The sequence below is a fragment of the Mobula birostris genome, chromosome 15 (assembly GCF_030028105.1).
Source record: "Mobula birostris isolate sMobBir1 chromosome 15, sMobBir1.hap1, whole genome shotgun sequence".
Taxonomy (NCBI): Eukaryota; Metazoa; Chordata; class Chondrichthyes; order Myliobatiformes; family Myliobatidae; genus Mobula; species Mobula birostris.
Window position 1 is genome coordinate 27,494,341 of NC_092384.1, and position 26,749 is coordinate 27,521,089.

The following is a 26,749-nucleotide window of genomic DNA, read 5'->3' on the forward strand; positions in this document are numbered from 1 at the left end:
GTAACTTCCTTTTATTCCTTATGTGTCACACAAAATATGCTTCGATGTGTCTGCATCAAAGCACAAAGGCTGGAGTCTAATGGACACTGTTAAAAGATGGTCTGTGAAGTTTAAAAATGACTGGAAGTGATACAGCCTGCGGCTTGTGCATCTTTTAAATGTGTTACCTGCAGGGTCTCAAATGCAATGGGATCTGAAGCCATGGTCCACATGTAGGCATTAAAACCACCACTGGTTATAAACTGAGTTCTTGAGAGGACAGATTCTAGTTAGTAAATTTTCTATTAATTGCTACTTCAGACTGCAAGAATGCTTTCTGACTAGAGGAACATGGGAGTTTTTCCAGTGCAAATCAATTTTCAAAATGTAATGGTGTTCAAACCACTTTTATCAGCCTGCACGCTCACCCGCTTACTGATCAACCATCAAAATCAGTTATATCATCCGAGCTTTAAAATCGTTAAATGACTGTAAACCTACATGCTGAAAACTAGACTGCTTTGAATAGAACCAGACATAGAAAAATAGAGTACAAACAGTGTTTGAAAATATTATGCCACTTTATCAGGATGAGTAACATCCCCGGACCTACAGTACATACAAAAGCAATTTATGATGGCAAAATAACTCAGCTTTGGGATGTTGAAGGGAAACGAAGCTCCCAGAGGTAATTCACAGGGGGAATGTGCAGACAGTGTCAGAGGTCAGGATTAAACCTAGGTCACTTGAGCTCTGAGGAAACTGTGTGACTATGCTGCTTGACCGATCTGGATTTTACGAAAGAGTCTCCAATCACTGTTCCATCGATTTCCGAAGTCTTCCTGAACTGAGAGTTTTGCAGGTTTGCTCTGTATGTTCTGAAGTTCCTCTGCAGAGGTCACTCATTGTTCTGCTTGGAAATATTATCTTAAATTGTTGTCAACACAGGCATAGAGTCATTATAAAACAATATCAATGTCTGTCTTTGGAATGATCTGGACATTTATTACAAGTTCACAGTTAAATGCTTAACTGGTCTGTCATTTACCTTACTGCTTCTAGTGGTAGCTTAATACCAGACAGGGTGATACACTTCAAGGATAAACAGGTGCTGAAGAACTGTTTCATTGAGGAAGGGATTTCCTTTGCTTTTCTGCAAGAGATGATATTGCACAAATCAATAACCAGAGAGCTCTGTGTGAATGTTCAAAATGTCTACCAGAGGCAATGGTCAGGACACTAATACTGACGAACTACCTAATGAAAATGAAGCTTGCACAAAACAGGGAGCCGGGCAAAATGTTGGCTTTATGACTAGAAGGCTAACTGAAAATCAGAAGTTGGATATTCTAACCTGCACTTAACTGAGAGGAGGACATAATTGATGGCATTTTTTTTTACAGTCAGCATTCTGAGTCAAGTTCATCACCAAAACTATTTTACTGAATACATGTCAATGACTCACAGAACAGCCACTCAGTCTTTCTCTTCATGTGAGTTTGTTCCTCTTTCCCTCCAGCTTCCTTCACAAAATCATAAGACAAAGGAGCAGAATTAGGCCATTCAGCCTAACAAGTCTGCTCTACCAATTCATCATGGCTAATATATTATCCTCTCAATACCATTCTCCTGCCTCCTTCCCATAACCTTTGATGCCCTTACTAATCAAGGACTTATCAACCCCCATTTTAGAGAGACTCAATGGCTTGCCCTTCACAGCCATCTGTAGCAATGAATTCTACAGACTCGCCAACTTCTGGCTAAAGAAATTCCTCCTTATCTCTGTTCTAAAGGGATATCCTATTCTGAGGCTGTGGCCTCCGGTCCTAGACTCCCCCACGATTGGAAACGCCCTTACATAGCTAAATCTACTACTTCACAAAATATAAAGCTCAGTGTGGATGCGATTGGCTGACTTGATGAAACTGAAACCTGGGGGCTGAGAAGTTTCGTAGGAGCTCAGGGTAGAGAATGTGAAGATGTGAACTGGGTTTTACAACTGTTGGTGTGGTTAGAGGTGATAATTTAACTACCGCATTTCTCTATCGGCCCGATGAAATATCTCCAGTTGACTATTAACCTCTGAGCTAATAAACGTCAGATTCACTATTTCGAGCTTCCAGATTTAAAAAAAAGTTTTCATCACTTTCTGTTGATCTTTAGCAACATGCCAAAGATGGAAGTGGATATGTATACAGAGGAGCAGAGCTGAAGGTGAAGTGGATTGTACTATTGGGAAAAGAACACAATTCATATAGACATTATGGAAAAGAAGGATGCGGGGTCCATGACTGAATTACCAGTTAGATTTGTCCTGGTCTTGCCGCGGGAGGAAGTGTGGTGTGCAATGCAAGTCTTGTAAAATGGTCCTGTGTTTTATTTGTTTTTGCAATCTGAATGTTGCAGCCTGTAAGCCATTGTAGCCTGGTGTGAGAAATTAGTTCATTGCAGACTTCCATAGGATTATGAACCGACCTGAGATTTAGATGGTTCAAATTGCAGACCCTTTGGATGTCACTTCAGTTTTACAGCTGCTGTTTCATGGGCAGCACTAACGATTTTTTTTTATTTTCACCTAATGCGTGATCCAGCTATCAAAGCAGCAAATTCAACTGGTTTATGGAGTCACTCAGGTCACAGACAACTCAAATAATTTGGGATTTCTGCTTCTCTCCACAAATTAGCCTGCTTCAAATGCTAACAGAGAAATCCACCAATAAGTATAAAGGCGGCATTGAATCACAACAGTCTGATTTCTCAGTTGATCTCACAGGACAATTCTGATGGGTATCAATATGTACCTCTTTGTCACTAAAACTAATTACCTGGACATTACAACATTATTGTTGTTGGAGTTGGTCCTACATGAATTGGCTGCCATCCCTTTGACAACACCAACAATCAATGTGGTAAAACACTTTGAGACATCCTAACATTGTAAAAAGCACGAGAGCTTACTCCCTCTTAGTTCTCTTCAATTCATTCGACTTACTTGTGTGAAATAACATTTCGGTTGAGAATCAGAGAGGTCAGATATGTACAACAGCCTTGATTCAGTGCTCCAAAAAGCTACAGTGGAGAAAACAGAAAATCAGCTGTGGAATACCAGAGTAGAGCCTACAACCTGTATAAACTGATCTGTAATAAAAATTCTTTATTAAAACTCAGCATATGATGGAACCGCTCACACTATTCCTCATTGATTGAATATGGCTAAGAGCTTCATTATAGGGCACACCACACTGCAATGTGCATTAAGACTTTCAAAATCAGCACTCCAGGGGCAACTCTGTGTGCATCAGTGGTACTAAACCTTGACAAGTAGATCAAAAAACATAGGGTTTTTTGAAGGTATATACCAAAATCTTTTATCAAGCAACTCTTGCTTACCAATAATCTGCTTGTCGGGTCCCATTTTGGATTTCGTTAGGACTTCTTGGACCTGACATGATCCAAAGCAGGCTTCAAAAGCAGAACAAAGAGCTAAATTCCAAGACAAGGTGTGGTTGTGAGAGGAATATTGTCTCACTAGGATATCACAGCGAGAGTTCTTCAGGCAGTAGCCTAGACAACCATTATCAACTCCTTTAACAATAACCTTCCTTTCATCACAAGGTCTGTAGTGGGAAAGATTGCTAATGATTGTACAATTGTTAAAGCCATTTAGCAAGATTTCACCAATGAAATCAATCTATCTTGCATGCAGCAAGACCAACACAACATTCGATCATGACTGACAAAGAGAAGGGAACTTTGGAACTATCACAGTGCTGGGCAATGACAGTCTCCACTCAATGGCATTACCATTCTCAAATTCCCCACCGTCAATATCCTGGATTATCACATTACCATTCCCAAATTCCCCACCATCAATATCCATTACGATTCCCAAATTCCCCACCGTCAATATCCACTACCATTCCCAAATTCACCACCATCAACATCCTGGATTATCACATTACCATTCCCAAATTCCCCACCATCAATATACTGGATTACCACTGGCCAGAAACTCAGCTCATCCAGCTGTTGTGGCTACAGAAGCATATTAGAAGCTAGACTCCTTGCAACAAGAAACTCATCTCCTGACACACTCTGTACATGGTGCTAGTTTAGAACATGATGGAATGGTTTTCATCTGTTTGCAGGAGTGCACAAATGCCATCCAATGCACAGCATATTTGACTGATACCTCAAACATCACATTAAATGTTCATTTCCTACCAATGTTTGTCGTGTAAAAATAATTTACAGTTCATTGCCTAGGCTACCCTGGCTGCACCTGCCAAACCTGAAACGTCTGCCACAAGGAGAACCATTGCACGATCACCCGCAGGCTTCCTTGCCCATTACATATCATCCCGAATGGGAATATGTCACAATATCTTCATCTATGCTGGGTGTAAATCCTGGAACATCTTCCCAAGAGAACCATGGGACTACCTTCACAAGAATGACTTCAGAAGCTCAAGATGGTGACCTACATGTATGATCTCAAGATAATTGGGATGGGGAAAAAAAGCTGGTTCAGCCAGTGACATGCACAGTCCAGGACCTGAATTCATTAAAATATTTTGGATCAAGGTACCAGTGAGGTTCATCCTTCTGTCCCTCAATGACCCTCAACAAAGATGAGAGGGAGAAGAAGAGAATCTGGGTTGAAACGTGCTCCAGGATGTTTTTTATGGCTTTAAAACTGCATTTTGAATTACCTTTAACGCTTTCATAAAAGAAGTGAGAACTTTAGCAGCAAAGTGGTTACTGTGAGTTATATAGAATTGATATTGTTGCTTAAATTCCTCTCTTTAATGTCTTTTTTCCTTTTCAAGGTGGTTGGGGTTCTATTGAGGTCCTGATCTGCAAGTGGCACTCTATTGCATTTTTTATATGGCAGATAAGTTCCTGTTCCTGGAGCTTTTTTCCCCAACATTCTCCAGGCATGACTTGGAAGATGGCGCCACTGGGGTACAGCCCTGTGCACGACCGATTCCAGGCCGGTGTTGCCAACTGAGGCGTTGCGGGAGATGGAAGATCAGGATTTCGCTGCAGCAGATATGTGGATAGAGTTCTTTGTAGTCGAGTGGTCACACTCTGTCTCTTGTTCTCTCGACAGTGGGAGAATTTGGTGCAGATTTTTAAGTCGGGAAATCTCGGAACAAAAAGCTAGGCGGAAGCCTGTGATATCGTAGCAGCAACTGTCAGTCTTCCCTTTCGCTGTGAAAATGGGCGATATCTCTCTGTCCCTTGTTAGTGAGAGAGAGAGAGTCTGTGGCATGAAGAACCATCGGTAAACATTAAGCTTTTGTTGACTGCAGATCGCGGTCTCTCTGAGGTGCTGGGTGAGTGGTGAGTGCTGACGCTTTTTGCTGAAATGGGTGGGGGGGGGAGGGAAAGCAAGGTTGATGCTTTGCTGCCACTAGCATAGGGGAGGGACGGAGGGGGCTTTGAGGTTCTAACTTTTTCTGCTGTTCATTCATTTGGGGTTCCTCTGTTTTTCGTGGATGTCTGCAAAGACAAGTATTTCAGGTTGCTTCTCTGATAGTAAACGGAACCTTTCGAAACCATTTGGATGGTTTTACTGCAAGTTCTTGCAGTTCTCACCACAAAGCCCAGGAGGTGCAACCTTCACAACCAGGTCTTAAAAGGACCTACACCACAATGCAAGCAACTTGCCTCCGGGGGCAGGGTAGAAGCTTCAGTGATAGGGACGAGATGCGAGAGTATTCCCAGAACATCAGAGCAACCTGTACAGGGCAGTGAAGAATGATAAGGATGTTGCCTGTAGGAAGCACGAAAGGAGGGAGGGGACACAGGGACCCTCCAGGCCACTGGGAGATCACAATAGGGACGTAAATGCCTCCACTTTGGGCGAAGCCCGAAATGCAGGAAAACGCTCAAATCTATTCTTGTGGACGGAGGAAAAATAAACGAAATGTCTTCTTGAGCATGGGGTTTGAGTGGTCTCTGCCATGCAGCAGTGAGCAACAAACTATGAGAAGTGACAGAGGTTAGTGGCAGCAGTCTGGGCTGATCCTGAAGCTGGAAAGATGGGGTGATCCTGACTAATGTTCCTGGGCGAAGCAGTCAATGTATGTGTCTATTTGTAGTCATGGAAAGTCATCCATCAGTGTGAAGACAAACAGTGCATTTCAAATGATTCTCCTTTCAATTGCAGAGGAAATTGGGTTAACGAAACCTGGTTATCGTATGAATAAGAACTATCATTTCTCCAACCACTGAGGTTAGCAGCTCATAAACACACAAATTTTGTTTGTTGCTTTACCAGAGACATCATCACCCTGAGGCTAGTTGTAAGTGTAGGAAATATGCAAATCTCTCTGAAAAACAAAAGAGATAAAGTTCCCAACAGGTGTTTTAACAAAATTCCTGTACTCAGGGTCAAGAAAATGTTCAACTACTCAGTTTGTTTTTAGTATAGAATTGTGTGAACAAATTTCAAACCTTTTGTTTCCTTACCTAACCTAAGAACCCAAGAAAGGTCACACAGGCAGACATTCAACCAGATGAACTGTGCAAGATAGTATTGTTTGTACAGGCCCATTGTCTCAAATGTAACGTTCTAGTTTCTGTTCGGATACCAGGAAAGAGTCACATCTCCTTCCTCTCAACTGGGTTCAACAAAGTGACTAACTTCCCAAACTTCAGGCGAAGGAAGAGTGATGTCCAAGGGACTGGAGAGGTAGGGGAGGGAAGGGAGGGAGGGAGGGAATGTAGACCATTCTATTTGCCTCAGGAGTTCTCCTCTGTGATCCTGACCACAGTTCACATACCACCAGTGACTGGTTATGAGCAAGCACTCATGAGACTGCATGATACTGTCGTTAAACAAGAAACAGCCTATCCCAAAGCATTTCGCATATTAGTTGGCAACTTTAACGAGGCCTGTTTGAAGAAAACCCTGCTCAATTGCCACCAGCATGTAACCTGTTGCACCAGAGGTCCCAACACACTAGACCACTGCTACTCTACCTTAGGGAATGCCTTTTGTTCCTTTTGAGCCACATTTTGGCGAGTTGGATCATTTGGCTGTACTCCTTCTACCTGTGTACAGACAGAGCCAAAAGAGCAGGACTCCCGCAATCAAGCCAACCAGAGGTGGTCACCGGAGGCAGAGGGACGGTTACACAATTGCCTTGAGTCAATGGACTGGGCCGTGTTCAAACTGTCATCTGAGGATCTGAATGACAACACCAGGGTTGCAACAGACTTTATTAAAACAGCTGTGGATGAGCGTGTCCCCATAAAATCATTCAGGATTTCCCCAATCAGAAGCCCTGAATGAACCATGAAATCCGGAATTTGCTGAGGGCCAGATCAGAGGCATTCAAGTCTGGAGATCAAGAATGCTACAAGAGGTGCAGGTGTGATCTCCGGAAAGCCATCTCAAGGGCAAAGTGGAGATTCCGGACTAGACTGGAATCAATGAGGGATGCTCAACAGCTGTGGCAGGGTTTGAGTGCCATAACCTCCTACAAAGTTAAATCTTGTGACATAGGGGACAGCAGAGCTTCACGTCCAGATGAGTTAATGCCTTCCATGCTCACTTTGACCAGCAGAACATGGAGGAACCATTGCTCACCCTCATGTCTCCCAATGATTCTTCGATCTCAGTATCTGAAGATAAGGTGGGGGCTGCCTTCAAGAGAGTGAATCCAAGGAAAGCATCCAGTCTGGATGGAGTATCTGGCTGAGTACTGAAGACCTAGTTTGAACAACTAGTTGGTATATTCTTCAACCTCTTGCTCTGGCACTGTGTGGCACCCATCTGCTTCAAGCAGGTTTCAATCATACCGGTGCACAAGAAGAGCGTAGAAGCCTGCCTCAATGACTATTGCCCAGTGGCAGTTATGTCCACAGTGATACACTGCTTTGAGAGGCTGGTGTTGAAACATAACAGCTTCTGTCTGAGCAGCAACTTGGATCTGCTCCAATTTGCCTACCGAAGCAACAGGTCCACAGCAGACACTAGCTCATTGGCTCTTCACACAACCCTGGAACATATGGACAGCAAAGATGCAGGCACCAGGATGCTCTTTGTCGATCAGAGGTCAGCACTTAATACCATCATCCCCTCAAAACTAACCAGTAAACTCCAAGATCTGGAATTCAATACCCCCCTTGTACAACTGAGGAAACGGATGAAACTCCACGTGACTGCTTTGAGTCGATAGACTGGTCCACATTCAAAGACTCAGCAGCCGGTCCAGATGAGTATGACACTGCCATCACAGACGCTATCAGCAAGTCTGTTGAGGACTGTGTACCAACGAAGCAATCCAAACTGGAAACCATGGACAAACTGGGAGATCTACTTGCTTCTGTGGTCTAGGCTTGCAGCATTCAGATCAGGCGACCCTGACCTTTATAAGAGATCAAGATATGACCTATATATGGCTGCATAACCAAGTCCCTGTTCCACTCCCTGTATACTCAAGGGTGCGTGGCCAGATTCAGCTTTAACTCCATCTGCATGTTTGCAGGTGATTCCACCTTAAATAGTGATGAGTCAGAGTACAGGAAGGAGATAGAGATTATTAACATGGTGTCACGGCAACAGTTTTACCTGAATGTCAACAAAAGAGAAAATTAAAGATCGGTTATTTGCCACGTGTACATCGAAATATACAGCAAAATGCGTTACGTTCCTCAAATAAAATCAGCAAGTGTCGTGCTAGGCAGCCTGCAACAGTTGCCACACCTCTGGCACCCACATAGCATGCCTAAAACTCACTAATCGTAACCGGTACATCTTTGGAACATGAGAGGAAACCAGCACCTGGAGGACAGATAGATGGTTACAGGGAGAATATACAAACTCCTTATGGAGAGCGGCAGGAATTGAACCCCGATTGGTAATCGCTGACACTGTAAATTGACGTGCCAACTGCTACATGATCATATTGTACCGAGCTGGTCATTGACGTCAGAAAAGGGGGGTGGGTGCACACACTACTGTTCATATCAATGGTGTTGAGACTGAGAGGGTTGAGAGCCTCAGGTTCCTCGGTGTGAATATCACCAACAGCCTGTCCTGGCCCGACCACGTTGATGTTATGGCCAAGAAATTTCATCAATGCCTCTGCTTCCTCAGGAAACTAAAGAAATTCGGCATGTTCCCACCAACTCTCTTCAAGTTTTAATCGATGCTCCATAGAAAGCTATCCAAGAGGACCACAACCTCGTCGTGGTTTGGAGGCTGGCGTTCCTCAATCATCCGGAGGGCTATGCTGGCTGAAGTCAGGGCTTTGTGCTTTGGCTCTTGGTAGGGTCACCCGTGCCAAACAGGTCAAAGGGGAGAGGCCAGACTAGGAGTGGTCCACCGGTCCTCCAGGTTCAGTTCAGGGCCAACAATCCCGACTGGTCAGTCAAAGCTGTTACGGAAACAGCAATGAAGGAACCTTCTACATCTGTGTGTGATGGCACTCCTGAGTCTCCACCTGGGGCTTGCATGACTGACAGCAAACCGAGAGGAAGTTATTGACACGACGAAGGAAGCCGTGAATGCCACCAGAGCTGGAGGTCCTTCATTGCTGCCGTAAGCGCCAGCGGCATAACGGGCAAAAGAAGACGACCATGCTGTCTGGATGCACAGCAGCTTGGCACAGCAACTGCTTTGCACATGACCGCAAGAAGCTTTGCATCACAGGAACAAGCCTTCCCTGTCTGGACTCTGTCTATACATTTTGCTGCCTCAGTAAGACAAAGACTCCACCCACCCCAGTCATTCTTTCTTTTCCCCTCTGCCGTCGGGCAGAAGGTACAGAAACCTGAAATGACCTACCAGCAAGCTCAAGGGCAGCTTCTATCCCACTGTTATCAGCCTCTTGAATGGACCTCTTGTACAATAAGATGGACTATTTCCCTCACAATCCACCTCGTTATGATCTTGCTGTTTATTGTTTACTTGCAGCGCACTTTTTCAGTTGCTTTTACACTTTAGACCATAAGACCATAAGACAAAGGAGCAGAAGTCAGCCATTCGGCCCATCGAGTCTGCTCCGCCATTTTATCATGAGCTGACCCATTCTCCCATTTAATCCCACTTCCCCGCCTTCTCACCATAACCTTTGATGCCCTGGCTACTCAGATACCTATCAATTTCTGTCTTAAATACACCCAATGACTTGGCCTCCATTGCCACCCATGGCAACAAATTCCATAGATTCACCACCCTCTGACTAAAAAAATTTCTTTGCATCTCCATTCTGAATGGGCGCCCTTCAATCCTTAAGTCATGCCCTCTCGTACTAGACTCCCCTATCATGGGAAACAACTTTGCCACATCCTCTCTGTCCATGCCTTTCAACATTCGAAATGTTTCTATGAGGTCTCCCCTCATTCTTCTAAACTCCAAGGAATACAGTCCAAGAGCCAACAAACGTTCCTCATATGTTAACCCGCTCATTCCCAGAATCATTCTAGTGAATCTTCTCTGTACCATCTCCAACGTCAGCACATCCTTTCTTAAATAAGGAGACCAAAACTGCCCACAGTACTCCAAGTGAGGTCTCACCAGCGCCTTATAGAGCCTCAACATCACATCCCTGCTCCTATACTCTATTCCTCTAGAAATGAGTGCCAACATTGCATTTGCCTTCTTCACCACTGACTCAACCTGGAAGTTAACCTTAAGGGTATCCTGTACGAGGACTCCCAAGTCCTATTGCATCTCAGAACTTTGAATTCTCTCCCCATTTAAATAATAGTTTGCCCGTTTATTTCTTCTGCCAAAGTGCATAACCATACACTTTCCAACATTGTATTTCATTTGCCACTTCTTTGCCCATTCTTCCAATCTATCCAAGTCTCTCTGCAGACACTCCATTTCCTCAGCACTACCAGCCCCTCCACCTATCTTTGTATTGTCAGCAACCTTAGCCACAAAGCCATCTATTCCATAATCCAAATCGTTGATGTACAATGTAAAAAGAAGCGGCCCCAACACGGACCCCTGTGGAACACCAGTGGTAACCGGCAGCCAACCAGAATAGGATCCCTTTATTCCCACTCTCTTTATTCTGCATAGTTATTGTTTTTTCTTATTCTAGCTCAATGCACTGTGAAATGATTGATCTGTATAAACAGGATACAAGACAAGCTTTTTACTCGATCTTGGTATATGGGACAAAAGTAAACCAATACCAATGAAACATGACTGAATCTAAAATTACAGTCGTATTCATCCTGGGAAAATAGGAATCACATCAGAGACTGCACCGAGAGAGCTGTACTTACAGAGTCCAGGGCACAATCAGTGCCAGCCAGATCCAGGTGAACCAGTGCATTTGGACGAGCAAGGAATGCATAAAAATTCTGACAAAGAAAGAAAGCAAAAATCAAAACTTTACATTTTGCGTGAAATGCTTTAGAAATGATCAGTTCCCTGAATCTTTAAATATAAAACAATATTCTATTCTTCAGTCACTTCTATTTTGCTTAAAAGTAGACTAAAACTTCTCTTGGATATGGCTGGTCACCTGATCAGAAGATTCAAGTTTATTTATCACGAAGACATCGAAACATACGGTGAAATGTGTCATTTGTGTTAACAACCAACACAGCTGAAGGTGTGCTGGGGTCAGCCAACAAGCATCACCACACATGTCTGACACCAAGGTCACCTTGACGCATTTTCAAAGCTGGGAACAATCCTGGTGCAAAATTAAATGCCCTACTACTCAAAGCAACAGGTGAGGCATCGAGAAGGCCAGCATTAACTGCTTCCCAGTGTAAGGGAAGTAACTGTTAGTTGGTTGTGTAAATAGATATATATGGGTAACTTGGTTACAAAGAGTCCTCCGGCTTGTCAGTTTATTCCCTTCACTGCTTCCACAGGGATCTTTCTTTTAAAATAAAGTGTTCCACATGATTAAGAGAAAATAACAAAGGCTATTTTCAAAGGCAACTGAACTTTGGTAGTGTTATTAAATGGCATGCAAGTTCAGCATGACGGCTTGATTATATTGTCCGTCACTCTGCAATCTGTTAAACAATTGAGAAAAACTGACCACCAGCTCTCAAATTATACCTCACAAGCTGCTGTCTAATTATGTGCATGCTGCCCTCATCCGGACTACTTCCTGTTGTTAACCAACCGTATCTGAATGGTCCTTGCACAGCTACAGGATTGGTTCAGCTTGCATTTGGAAAGGAAATGTGTGGAGCCTTTGGGGAAGCTATATCTGAGAAGATGGCTCGTCTATCCTACCTGTAAATGCATTTTACCATCACTGAGCAACTGAATCTCTTTATGCAACATAAAAAGTGGCAAGTTATCCCAGCTGTTGATAAATCTTAAGGCGGCGGAACGGAGTGATGATGACACTAAACGGCGACCCTTTTGCTTGCATCTTCGGAAACAGCTCTATTTCCATCTTCAATATCTTTATTTTTCCCTTACAAGGTTCTTTTGAAGACCCTGATCTGGACTTACACACTGACTACGGTTCTTTGTGGGAATGGGACCCGCTCTCGGGGTTTCATAACCGGCCGTTCTTGTTCGGCACACCAAGGGCTCAGCCTAAGAGTCCGGCTCAGATTTGGAAGTCTAGGATCTCGGGGCTCTGGAGAAGGGAAAATCGAGGGTTGGTGTCATGACAGCAGACCTGTGTGTTATCGGGGGAGTCGGAATATCTGCAGCTGTGTGCCCAGACCTTTGGGCACAGAGCTCGAGAAAAGATTAACATCGTAAACCAGCGAGTTGTTTGTTATGTGTCCCCTGTCACTGTGAAATGGAGACATTTCTTTCTCCCTTATTAGGGAGAGAGAGAGAACCTGCGGTATGTCGAATTACCAGGTGAAACACGAAGCCTTTGGGGTAACTGCAAGTCTGTGTCTTTGCTCACGCTTGAGTGTTTGGCGGCGGGTGCCAATGCTTTTTTTTTTTGCCGGTGGGGGGGAGGGGGAATTGTTGCTTGCTGCCGCTTACGCAGAGATGGGGGGGAGCTGGGGGATGGGACTTCGAGGTTCTAACATTTGACTGTTGTTCATTTTTTGGGGCACCCCTCTGTTTTCGTGGATGGTTGCAAAGAAAAAGCATTTCAAGATGTATATTGTATACATTTCTCTGACATTTGAAACCTTTGAAACCTTTGACTTGACAATTTGTAATTGCATTTAAAAATTTGGACTTGCTGCAGTTTTCAGAAAGGAAAGCGTCCTCCATTTTTCTGCAATTGAAAATATTAAAACTCTACTTTTTCCAAATCCAAATGGAAACGGATATTCCAGATGTAATACAAACTAATTTTTTTTAATCTACAAAATCTAGTAAAAACAGACTTGGTTAAAAAAAAATGTTAGTTACCGAAAGAGTAACGCCCAGAACAAAGTGTTTTAATTTGTATTATTATCCCTGTCCTTTTAAACCAATTCCTTCTGGAAAGTGACAAAAATAACTGCAGTCTGTGGGGCTGTGGTGCAGTTATTAACCACTGGGATCATTTTGAAGCCAACAAAAATAATATTAAGTGAGATACTTAGAGATTAAGTGAGATAATGTTAAGTTTGTCCATTTGCATTACTGCACAGTAGACACTTTCCCCTACCAACTTTTAAACAGATAACTAAAATGAATGTGGAAGTGTGACGTTGCTTTGGAAACCTGATCACTTTTACTAAAAAGAAGCAGCAGCTCTAACGTATAGAAATCAAAAACAGTGTGGATCCAAAAATATCTGTTGTGTAGTAAGATGTCTAGGCCATAGCAAAAGTTTTGTATAAACACGATTGTGAAGGTTTGAGCTGTATTTTTAACTGTATTGTTTCCAATTACTTAATTGTCACATTCAGAACCAAATATATTATTAATGGTAAGATGAACCGCCACACATTCTTAGATCAAATGCTGTAAATGTCCGATAAGAAAAGTTTAAAACAAATTGGATCTTCAGAAATCAAAACGATGTATGCCTTCCAAAATATGAAAATACTTTCACCTACTTACACAATTGTCTTCAACAGCTAAGATCCCAGGATTCCCAGAAAGATCCAGGTGAACAAGAGAGGACGCAAATGTTTCATTGGCAACTAATGACTGAGCCAACGAGTTAAGACCTGTAAAGGCAATGGTGAAAGGTAAAAGGTAGTGTCTAAATATTTGGACCATTGTCCTTGAGGTCTGTAAAAGCTTTTTGTAAAAGCTTTTATAGGTATGTAAAAAGGAAAAGACTGGTAAAGACAAATGTAGGTCCCCTACAGACAGAAACAGGTGAATTGATTATGGGGAGCAAGGACATGGCAGACCAATTGAATAATTACTTTGGTTCTGTCTTCACTAAGGAGGACATAAATAATCTTCCAGAAATAGTAGGGGACAGAGGGTCCAGTGAGATGGAGAAACTGAGCGAAATACTTGTTAGTAGGGAAGTGGTGTTAGGTAAATTGAAGGGATTGAAGGCAGATAAATCCCCAGGGCCAGATGGTCTGCATCCTAGAGTGCTTAAGGAAGTAGCCCAAGAAATAGTGGATGCATTAGTGATAATTTTTCAAAACTCGTTAGATTCTGGACTAGTTCCTGAGGATTGGAGGGTGGCTAATGTAACTCCACTTTTTAAAAAAGGAGGGAGAGAGAAACCGGGGAATTATAGACCGGTTAGCCTAACGTCGGTGGTGGGGAAACTGCTGGAGTCAGTTATCAAAGATGTGATAACAGCACATTTGGAAAGCAGTGAAATCATCGGACAAAGTCAACATGGATTTGTGAAGGGAAAATCATGTCTGACGAATCTCATTGAATATTTTGAGGATGTAACTAGTAGAGTGGATAGGGGAGAACCAGTGGATGTGGTATATTTGGATTTTCAAAAGACTTTTGACAAGGTCCCACACAGGAGATTAGTGTGCAAACTTAAAGCACATGGTATTGGGGGTAAGGTATTGATGTGGATGGAGAATTGGTTAGCAGACAGGAAGCAAAGAGTGGGAATAAACGGCACCTTTTCAGAATGGCAGGCGGTGACTAGTGGGGTACCGCAAGGCTCAGTGCTGGGACCCCAGTTGTTTACAATATATATTAATGACTTGGATGAGGGAATTAAATGCAGCATCTCCAAGTTTGCGGATGACATGAAGCTGGGTGGCAGTGTTAGCTGTGAGGAGGATGCTAAGAGGATGCAGAGTGACTTGGATAGGTTGGGTGAGTGGACAAATTCATGGCAGATGCAATTTAATGTGGATAAATGTGAAGTTATCCACTTTGGTAGCAAAAATAGGAAAACAGATTATTATCTGAATGGTGGCCGATTAGGAAAAGGGGAGGTGCAACGAGACCTGGGTGTCATTATACACCAGTCATTGAAAGTTGGCATGCAGGTACAGCAGGCGGTGAAAAAGGCGAATGGTACACTGGCATTTATAGCGAGAGGATTTGAGTACAGGAGCAGGGAGGTACTACTGCAGTTGTACAAGGCCTTGGTGAGACCACACCTGGAGTATTGTGTGCAGTTTTGGTCCCCTAATCTGAGGAAAGACATCCTTGCCATAGAGGGAGTACAAAGAAGGTTCACCAGATTGATTCCTGGGATGGCAGGACTTTCATATGAAGAAAGACTGGATGAACTGGGCTTGTACTCGTTGGAATTTAGAAGATTGAGGGGGGGATCTGATTGAAACGTATAAAATCCTAAAGGGATTGGACAGGCTAGATGCAGGAAGATTGTTCCCGATGTTGGGGAAGTCCAGAACAAGGGGTCACAGTTTGAGGATAAAGGGGAAGCCTTTTAGGACCGAGATTAGGAAAAACTTCTTCACTCAGAGAGTGGTGAATCTGTGGAATTCTCTGCCACAGGAAGCAGTTGAGGCCAGTACATTGGCTATATTTAAGAGGGAGTTAGATATGGCCCTTGTGGCTACGGGGATCAGGGGGTATGGAGGGAAGGCTGGGGTGGGGTTCTGAGTTGGATGATCAGCCATGATCATAATAAATGGCGTTGCAGGCTCGAAGGGCCGAATGGCCTACTCCTGCACCTATTTTCTATGTTTCTATGTTTCTATGTCTTAATCTTAATTCACAATATTTCTGTCGAGGCAGTACTGGCAGGAGGAAGCCCAGCTGGGCAAAAATGGCCACTTAACTTATTTTTTTTTGGTTTTTCACAATTCTCTAACAAAGACCACGAAGAATAATAGAAAAGATAATGCTGGAGTCTCCAGGCAGGAGAACATGATTCTTGGCTGAATCACCAGTGGATGGGAGCAGAAAATAACGTGAAAATATTCTGAAGTTATTAACATTTTAACTGCCAAGTTTGGAATCAAACATCAGGCTAATTAACAACCTCTCTTTGGTAATTAGGAGACTCTCTCGAGACTTCTGATACTCTTTTCTGATACAATTTTTGTACATAGTCTTATTCATGAGCTAACACTCACATCCATGTTACTCGTGTTTGCTAAACACAAGAGATTCTCCAGATGTTGGAAATCTTGAGCAACACACACACACACAAAATGCTAAAAGAACTAAACAAGTCAGGCAGCATCTATGGAGGGGAATAAACAGTTGACGCTTCAGGCTGAGACCCCTTCATAGACGCTGATTTATTTGCCAAGTTCCCTGAGCACTTTGCGTGTGTTACTAATTTTGCTCACTGTATCTCACTTTGCACTTTTATCTGTTGTTAAACCAGGCAATTCATTCTGTAAATCGTCAGCCAGTCTTATGTTATTTTATAAGGCAGCAGCTCTGTTCTTGATGAGTAAGGGATGAGCATCACAGCAGGTACCGTCACTAATGCACTGAGTGATCTGGGTTCGGTCCTGACCTCAGGCTTGTACACTCTCCTGTCCGCCCTGTGCTTCAGTTTCCTGTCACGTGCCAATGATGTTTCAGTTGCTGGTTTAATTGGCCACTGTAAGTTTCTCATAGTGTACACAGTGGTGCTAGAAAGTTTGTGAACCCTGTAGAATTTTCTCTATTTCTGCATAATTATGACCTAAAATGTGATCAGATCTTCACGTAAATCCTAAAACTAGATAAAGAGAACCCAATTGAATAAATAACAAAAAAAACATTGTACTTGCGTTCATTTATTTATAGAGAAAATGATCCAATATTACATGTATTTGTTGGAAGAAGTATGTGAAACTTTGCTTTCAGCAACTAGTGTGACCCCCTTGTATAGCAATAACTTAATCCAAACATTTCTGGTATCGGTTGATCTGTGCTGCACATCGGCTTGGAGGAATTTTAGGCCATTCCACTTTACAAAACTGCTTCAACTCTGGGATGGTGGTCGGCTTCCTTGTATAAACTGCTTGCCTCAGGTCCTTCCACAACATTTCTATAGGATTAAGGTCAGGACTTTGACTCAGCCATTCCAAAACACAATTTTTTTTCTTTTTAGACCATTCTGTTGTTGATTTACTTTTGTCTTTCTGATCATTGTGCTGTTGCATTATCTAACTTCTATTAAGCTTCAGATGATGGACTGCTACCCTGACATTCTCCTGTCAAATGATTGATATAATTTAGAATTCATTGTTCCCTCAACGATTGTAAGCTGTACGGGCCCTGAGACAGCAAAACAGCCTCAAACCATGCTGCTCCTTCCACCATGCTTCGCAGCTGGGAAGAGATTTTGGTATTGGTGTACAGTGTCCTTTTCCCTCCAAACATAGCAATGTGCAGTTCTGCCAAAAAGATCAACTTTTGTCTCATCTATCCACAGAATATTGTCCTAGAAGCATTGTCGAACATCTAGGTGGCCTTTTGCAAACTTGAGACATGCAGAAATGTGTTTTTTTTTTGGATAGCAGTGGTTTCCTCCATGGTGTCTTTCCATGAACACCATTCTTGTTCAGTGTTTTTCTTATAATGGACACATGAACAGAGACTTCAGCATGTTCCAGAGATTTCTGCAGGTCTTTGCTGTTATGCTTGGGTTCTTCGTCATCTCCTCCAGCGTTGTACGTTGTGGTCTTGGTGTGATCTTTGTAGGATGCCCACTCATAGGGAGAGTAGCAAAGTACTGAGTTTCCTCCATTTGTAGACAGTTTCCCTTACTGTGGACTGATGAACCCTCAGTTCTTTAGAAATGCCTTTGTAGCCTTTTCCAGCTTCATGCTTCTCTACAATTCTTCTTCTGAGGTCCTCTGAAAGTTGTTTTGATCAAGGCATGGTGCACATAAACAGAACTTCCTTGAAACGAGCTGGCTCTGTCAGTATATGACTTTGTGTATCTCTTTTATAGGGCAGGGCACCTCTGCAACTCACACCTCAAATCTCATCTCATTGATTGGAACACACAACTCCAAATAGTTTTTGTAGAAGGCATTAACCCAGAGGTTCAAATACTTTTTCCAACAAATACATGTAATATTGGATCATTTTTTCCAAATAAATAAATCAAATACTTTTTTTGTGTTACTTATTTAATTGGGTTCTCTTTATCTAGTTTTAGGACTTACATGAAGACCTATTTTAGGTCATATTTATACAGAATTAGAGAAAATTCTGCAGCGTTTGCAAACTTTCTAGCACTACTGTTAGGTGACTGATAAAACTTAAGGGGGAATTGTTGACAATGAGAGGACAATAAAAATAGGATTAAATAGGTGTATGTGGGTAGCTGATGGTTGGCGTGGACTCAATGGGATAAAGGGGCCACTTCAGTACTGTATCTTGTTATAACTCGATATGATAGTCAGATATTACAGCTGCTATTCACTTTGCACCGATGTACTGCCTTATAAAATGTTTAAATATGTACATCCAGCTCTAAAACATAAACCAGAATGGGCATTAAACATCAATGAACAATTATTGTTTATTAATTGCAACAAAAATGTGAGGTTGTAAATGGATTAATTGATTTCTCATGCCATTTTTAACGGTACAAGCAATTGTGCAGTAAATTTAAAACTGCGTAATTGTGCATAACATTAAAAGTGGCACAGTAAAATTACTGGACAATATTCCTTATAACTGTACCAAGGAACTGAAGAGGTTTTCGGTAACATTTGGAAAGATTCCTTTTGGGTGGTGTTCTATAGTCACAACAGAAAGGTCAAAATGAGACAGGTCAAAACAGAAACACTGTAGGCTATTGCTGCTCTGTTGTGTGGTAATATGAAGCTAGTGTTATCTTTCTTTTATCCAAATTTACAGAAGGTGACCTCAGTGCATGTGAAATACAGTAGCTTGAATAATAATCTTTTTAACCAATTGCATTGCATAAAAACCAGAATAAATTTGAGGTTGCCTGTAATTTCTTGGCACAAATATATCCTGTATTACAATGTACCTTTGTGATTTGTGGACCAGAGGTACTTATATTGGGCTGATTATTGTTTTCAAATGATCGGCTTCCTAAGGGTTCGAGGTTGCAGCAGCTGAAACTTGGTTACTTGGCGCAGACTTACCTTTTGCAGCTAGTGAGGTTCTGGAGAGGTTGATGGACTTCAGACCTTTAGCTAGCTTTTCAAACTGTTGGCTGAGTGCTGATACTCCTGTTGAAAGGCAGGTATTGCCATATCGTTGATTAGTTCACCTTTGTTAAAGTAGTTCACATTTTCACTGAATTTTCATATTGGCCTCCCCTGTTTATCATACCATCTCTATACAAGGCAATTACCGGACCCCTCAGACAAGACACTTCTTTAAAATTTCAAAATATACTTTATTCAAAAATAAAATTATATACAATAAACCAACTCCATTTTATTTCATTTCCTCATTGTAGCCCTCAGGATAACAATTCACATTACTTCAGCAACCTGCACTGCTACTAAAACACATTACTTTTACAATAGCTAATATGCATTTTCAATTAGTTGAGAAAAGTTCAATTGTGTTAACTACTTTTGTATTAACGTACCCCAAGCTTTTTTAAAGGCATATCATCAGTTGACTGCTTTTGAAAACTCTTTACCACATTAATAACATGAAAATCTAGGCAAACACTGCAATTGCTATTGAATTTAAATGTCTTAAGTCACAATGGTGCAATCAGAACAGTAACATCACCCTCTATTTCCCAGGGAGATGTTAAGGCTGTTAAGTAAGTAATGTTCATGACGATCATTAATGGCTGAAATAAACATTCCAACATATAGAAAAGCAATATTAATCCACCCAACGTACTCGGGACTTTGGTGGTGTTGGATTTACGAAACCAATGGATTTTATTCCTATTAATAGCCCAACACACTTTTAGTTCACTCTTTTTATAACACCACCCTCCCCCCATGTTACACAATATTCTAATAAACTTTCAGTACAGGATCCTTTTGTTGAAAGTGAACATAAGATCTGGGGCCCGGTGAATTAGAAGGGAGAAAGGCAAACATCACTTGGTGAACCAGATGCCCAACCATTAGGAATGGATACTGAATTATCAGAGTTTTACTGCAGTCATTTTTGATGCTATTTGACCACGTTGATGAAGATTTTTATGAAATGATGAAGACTGTCACACTGATGAAAATATTAATATATGATTTCACTCTTTACAGAAAGATAGGCAAGTGATTATTTAATCTACTTTCCCAGCCTAGCCTTAGAATGAAAATGACTAGATGGGTTTAGCCTAATTATCCAGTATCCATACAGTCCATAAAATACATTGAATGTTTTATTAAAATCTATCAAAATACTGTGAAAGAGTATTTCTGAAGGCTTATAGCATACTGTGAACTATTGTCAGAACAGTAGTAGGCAGTTTAAATGGTTTCGGCATGGACTAGATGGGCCAAATGGCTTGTGGCTGTGACTCTAGAGCACAAGGTGTTACACACCTTTGTTTTGATCACATCGTAGGTCTCCCACATACCAGCAATGATTCAAAGAGCCAAGTAAAGAACCACAAATATACAGATAGGAAAATTAAACACATTGCTTGAGCCAATTTTCTGCAATGCTCCCAGGCTGCCAAATTCTATCATGCACAAGGCCTAGACTGTGAGAGAGGGGAAGATGGCAGAGAGGGGAACAAAGTAGATAGAATCAGGCCTGGGTGCACTTGGAGTGGAAAAGGAAGAGGACAGTACTAGGAGCATCAGTGAGAGGGGACAGGGAGTGGTCAGCCATACACGAGACAGGGGGCACTAAGGCAGAACAGTAGAAGGGATTCAAGTTGAGGACTATCAAGGAAATCCTTTGAAAGGGGTTTTACAATAGACATCTCAGCCCCACAAAAGTGGAAAGGGTAAATTTGGTTTATACTTTGTACCGTAGCTCCTGCGTCTCAGTTTAGAATATGTTCTGTGGGAGGATTACATGAATTTTATAGTCATTTGGAAGCTCCCAGATGGAATGGAATTGCTAATTCACAAATAGAGGCATTTAAATCTCATCCAAAAGACATCAATTCATGCCTTGTGATAGCTTCTTAGTCAGAATTATAACTCAACAATTGGTAGTAAAATTTCACTGTCTTCAGCTAAGATGTTCAAAAGGGACTGCATCTTATCAACCTGGAAGAAAAAGATAATGTCTAAGAAGGATATTAGGAGAAATATCCTTCAGCTTGACACCCCTAAAACCGCATTTGTGGAGTTTGCTTGTCTCCACACTGGACGAAGAAGATATGATGGTTTTCAGCAGGATTTGCAACGGCCTCAAAATAAAAAAACAAACCAATGCTATAATTGTTCTGTACTACTTAGATGGTAAAGACTAAATCAATAAACTTGAACTAAACAATATCTGATATTTACCTTTGTCCTCCAGTTGATTGTTGGATAGATTTATTGTGTGAAGTGCTGGATTCACATTCTCTTCTAGAGCCTGTGCTATTTTCTGTGCTGTATCACTGAAAGAGTAAGACACTTCAATGATGTACACACTGATTAAAATTTTAATACACAGCCAACATAGAAATCCCGATTCTGTAATACTGGCTAATATGGTTCCTTTCATGTTTGGATAGAATTAGGTCACTGCATGAAAACAAAGGAAAAGGACCCATGCACAGGTGTGTTGGATGATAGAACATTAAATTCTATGAAAGTAAACAGAGTGTAATCTGGGGTGTGCACAGAAGATGATCATTCTTATAAGTGGAATCACAAATTCCATTTTATGCTCCATGTCATTAGATTTGCTTCAATAGATATGATCATTTTATAATAAAGTTATTAATGTCAGCCATATGTACAATGTAGTTTGGTGAAGCCTTAATATTCTATACAGTAGTTTACAAGATTTCTTTAATCATTTAACAAAGATGACTTTCTTCTTGCAAAGTAATAAATTTACAAAGACATTATTCATTTTCCCCTTATGTACAAGTCATCAAACAAAAAACAAATACATTTAGTACTATGTGAACAGAAATAGGTTAAATCTGTCAACCAATTAGTTATTAATTTCCAAGAGAATAGTACTCCTTCAGGTACTAGTCTGGTTGTCTGAACTTAAAGTATTCTAGAATTCAGGACTGAGGGTGTCAAACACTGTGTGACAAGTTCCATATCCTGCAGCTGTCTGTCTTTTCACAATTTAAAAGAATTCCTCCCAATAGCAATCTTATGAATGGCATTGGTGACGCATGCTATTGTTTGAATTGCTGTCAATATTAAAGGAATTAGCACAACTAAACCTTTCATTCAGCTTAAAGAGAAAACTGCAGATGCTGGAAATCCAAGCAACACAGACAAAATGCTGGAGGAGCTCAGCAGGCCAGGCAGGACCTATGGAAAAGAGTACAGAGTATAGAGATCCTGGCCTGCTGAGTTCCTCCAGCATTTTGCTTGTGTTGCTAGCAAAAATAATAGTGTATTTCCTTTAAATTAACATTTTCATCCATTAATTTTAGCGATTGTAAGTTCAACAAAAGCACAGGGACATCATTATTGGTTCTTCTAGCTAAAAGGGGGGCATATGAATTATTATTCATATTTCTTAATATAGGTTTGTCCCAAATTTACCCTAACAGAATTCCCAAATCATTATCCAAAATGTTGAGATATAGAATAAAATTCACTCTCAGAATTTATGAAGAAAAATTTATAAATAAATAACTTTCTCTTACACCTTGTATTTCTTGGTGTATACACAGGCGATACAGCTTTGCATTATGCAAAATTGTGATCTGGACTGTCTTCTAGGAATGAAACTCCCTTCCCCAGTAATGCAGTGGTCCCCTGTATATTGAGTCTACACTGAATCTCAAAGCAAACGTTCCCCCAATTGTTTTCCTGTAACTCATCCTCTCTCACATGCCCTTCAACTCTCTTCTTGTCACCCAGCTACAAAAGGGATAACAGAACCTACCAGGCAACACATCTTTGGGAAGTTGAACAAATTTTGGTCATCTTGGTCAAAGCCTCCCATCCACTACATAATGTACTGCGTGGGCACAGGAGTACATTCAGCCAGAGACTCATTCCACCGAGATGCAACACTGAGCGTCATAGGAAGTCATTCCTGCCTGTGGCCATCAAACTTCACAACTCCTCCCTTGGAGGGTCAGACATCCTGAGCCAATAGGCTGGTCCTAGACTTATTTCATAATTTACTGGGATAATTTACATATTACTATTTAACTATTTATGGTTCTATTACTATTTATTATTTATAGAGCAACTGTAACGAAAACCAATTTCCCCCGGGATTAATAAAGTATGACTATGACTATTTGGAGCACCCGGGGGAAAATGTGCAAATTCCACAGAGACAGCAGTGGAGGTCTTAACACAGCACTATTTGGTGCTTTGTCTCTTTATAAAAATAAATTATGATTTCCATCCAAAGTGTGTATTTGTAAATGCACAATGAGTCTTTCCGAGCTTCTGGTTCAGCTGTGATACTCTGTCCTACTACAAATTATAACTCTGCTGATGGACAACCTGCTGATTATTAACAGGTTAATTGCTGCCTGGGTTTAAGGATAATTCCTCAAAGCCATGAAACCAGCACACCAGGGAGAAAGTCACTTGATTACAGGAGGGAGAGAGAAAGCGCATTGCTGAACATTAACAATAACAGAAATGGCTTCAAGATTACTTGTCTACTTACAACTTAAATCCAGCATTTTCTAAAACCAGCTCCTCTAGTTTCGTGGACAAACTGATTACATACAAGATCTGTTCAATCACATCAGGGCTCTGTCAACGACAAGAAAAACAATAATATAAAGCAACTATAATTTACCGTTATGTGCTAGTACACAAATTACTTGTGAGCCTGGCCAATTCCATTCCTCCCACTTACTGGATATTGGTCAGCTTCGGAATCAGAACCAGGGTTAATATCACCAGCACGTCATGGAATTTGTTAACTAATTGTTGATTGACCTGAGCTGTACAAAAATGTATGACAAAGCTGGGACAGCATCTCCCATAAAATGCCAATCTCTTCCTGCTGCAAAAAGTGGACCAAGCCAATCTAAACTAAAGGAGAAAAATACAGGTACACTAAGCCAGGAATTAGAACTACATTGAGGAAGAAGCTCGAGAGATTCTGCAGATGAAGGAAAGAAATAATAGTTTAGGGATAACGAAATGTGAAGAAAAACAACCTGAGAGGAATTAGATTCTGTACATTAATCTATTTTCAGCTTCAGCTGAGTTAAGCCTATTTATTATTTCAACTTAAAGGGTTTTAAAAATATTATCAGTAGACTGCAGGACACACAACTATTTGACTGGAAAATCAGATCTCATGATCAAATTACTTCTCTTACTCAACAACTAGTGATTAAAAAAATATTCCAAGTGCCATTTAATATTCACGACTATATTAAGAAGTGTGGATTTTTCACACATTTCCTTATACCCCTAGGAAACACCAGACCCAATTAATTCCTTCTTCATATCCTTCAAGTGGTTTTCCTTCACATTACACCAATCAAATTAATAGTTCCAGCTTCAGGAATTTTATAACCAGAAATTATTTCCTCATTTGCACAGCACATCCAAACCTCTTAAATTGCACAGTTTGGCTGCTCGGTAGTGCAATTTTTCTAGATCCATTGATAAAGCAAAATGTATAGGAAATAAAATCTGTGCGAAACCCTGAGAGTTTAGCTCAGAAGGGCTGTAAAAGAAAAATGTTTATTAACATGGTGTGGTAAAGGTACTAAAGAAACCATCATTCATTTTCTGCCAGTCAAGTCTGTTATCAAGCTGAAGCTCTTGACAAATCGCAGCGTATTACAAGATAGTTTATAGCAAACTCTGGGATTAGACTATGAAAATCCCTGTTTTAACAACACTTCAAAGTTATATTTTTTCCCATTCTGCTATATTTATCAACCAACATCTTAAATTACACTCTAGTCAAATTACTTTAAAAAAAAGAAATCTAAATTAATCAATACTGCCAGTTTTCAATTTACCCTGTTAATAACATCTTAGGTTTACCCTGCTGTATAATTACAAGTATAGCTTCCAATAATCACCTTTTAAATGCAAACCCATTTCCAAAATTACCACAATGGATTGTCAGTCCATTCCATCTATCAGTGTCCAACGCTAAATTTATTAATAATTGACTGTTAATTGCTAACCAACTTGCGACACAAGTTTTAAAATGCTTTTTGTTGAAACGATACAATTCACATCCAAGTTATTCAAGATTTACCACTGGATTTGTGCTCTTGCCAATTACCATTTTAACATACTTTATTATATTGCTTGCTGTCTAATCACCAGGCCGGTCATGGCAAAATTTTATACAAATCCAAGTACAGTGCCCTTTGATAGTTGGAGCAATATTCAGCCGTATGTGCAAATTGATCATCAGTAAGTAATTTGGACAGACACCAATCAGTCCTTTACGTGAACCAATCATCACCATTGACTTTTCATGATTACCTAGTTAGGCTGAAAATTAAATACCAATCCGTAGTAGGAAGCTTTTTACCATTTCCAAAGATTTCTAGAGCTACAGTTCTCTATAGAATACTCCAGTTAAACATACTCACTTTCCCAAGCAGAAACATTTGTGCAAATTGGCAAAATTATAATTTCTCTGATCAAATTAGATATTGAAGCAACAGAATTATTATAGAAGATCAGACCATTAGGCTTCTAGAAGGACTCCTCCCCCAACTTACCCTCACCACTACTCTTAAGCTGACAGTAAATGTTTATTAATATTATGAATTATCTCTTTATATAATATCTCAACCAATTATCAGAATTTTCCCTTTACTGCAGTAAATATTGGATTGCACAAAGGAATCATCTGGAACACAGTCGTTCAGCTGAAGATAATTTGAATTTAAAGTTGGTTATTAATATGATTACAATGCCTTCCACATTCTCTGGCAATCCTACCCAGAGTATTTGCCAGACTGAATCTTGGCATAGTAATTCTAAATTGATCCAGATTAACTTACCAGTCGCAAATCCTTGGAGAAAAGTTTTGTAAACCACTGGTTGAATGCCAAGGCTGCCACACTCAATGAGATATCTCTGTTGGAAAGAACATATACACTCAGTGGTCACTTTATTGGGCACATCTGCTCCTGTAATCAACCAATCATGTAGCAGCAACTCAGTGCGTAAAAGCATGCAGGCATGGTCAAGAGGTTCAGTTGTTGTTCAGACTAAACATCAGAATGGGGAGGAAATGTCATCTACGTGACTTTGACTTGAATGATTGTTGTTGCTAGGCAGGTTGGTTTGAGTATCTCAGGAACTGCTGGTCTCCTGGGACTTTTACAAACAACAATCTCTAGAGTTTACAGAGCATGGTGCAAAACATTAAACAAAAATGGTGCAGAGTGCAGCAGTTCTGTGGGCAGAAATGCCTTGTTAATGAGTGAGGTGAGAGGAGAAATGGCCATACTGGTTCAAGTTG

At 40.9% G+C, this 26,749-nt stretch overlaps 1 protein-coding gene across 1 annotated transcript in view; it reads right to left on the reverse strand.

Moving 5' to 3' along the window:
* The window catches only part of carmil2 (capping protein regulator and myosin 1 linker 2), a 170,075-nt gene that overhangs the window by 68,609 nt on the left and 74,717 nt on the right, over nt 1–26,749 (reverse strand). The window contains exons 9-16 of the mRNA XM_072279510.1: nt 26,286–26,374; nt 23,960–24,048; nt 21,658–21,752; nt 19,363–19,449; nt 13,946–14,055; nt 11,236–11,313; nt 2,972–3,048; nt 1,028–1,132 (exon numbers count right to left, since the gene is read on the reverse strand). Of these exons, the coding sequence (XP_072135611.1) occupies nt 1,028–1,132; nt 2,972–3,048; nt 11,236–11,313; nt 13,946–14,055; nt 19,363–19,449; nt 21,658–21,752; nt 23,960–24,048; nt 26,286–26,374 (730 nt within the window). The remainder of the gene's footprint in view (nt 1–1,027; nt 1,133–2,971; nt 3,049–11,235; nt 11,314–13,945; nt 14,056–19,362; nt 19,450–21,657; nt 21,753–23,959; nt 24,049–26,285; nt 26,375–26,749) is intronic.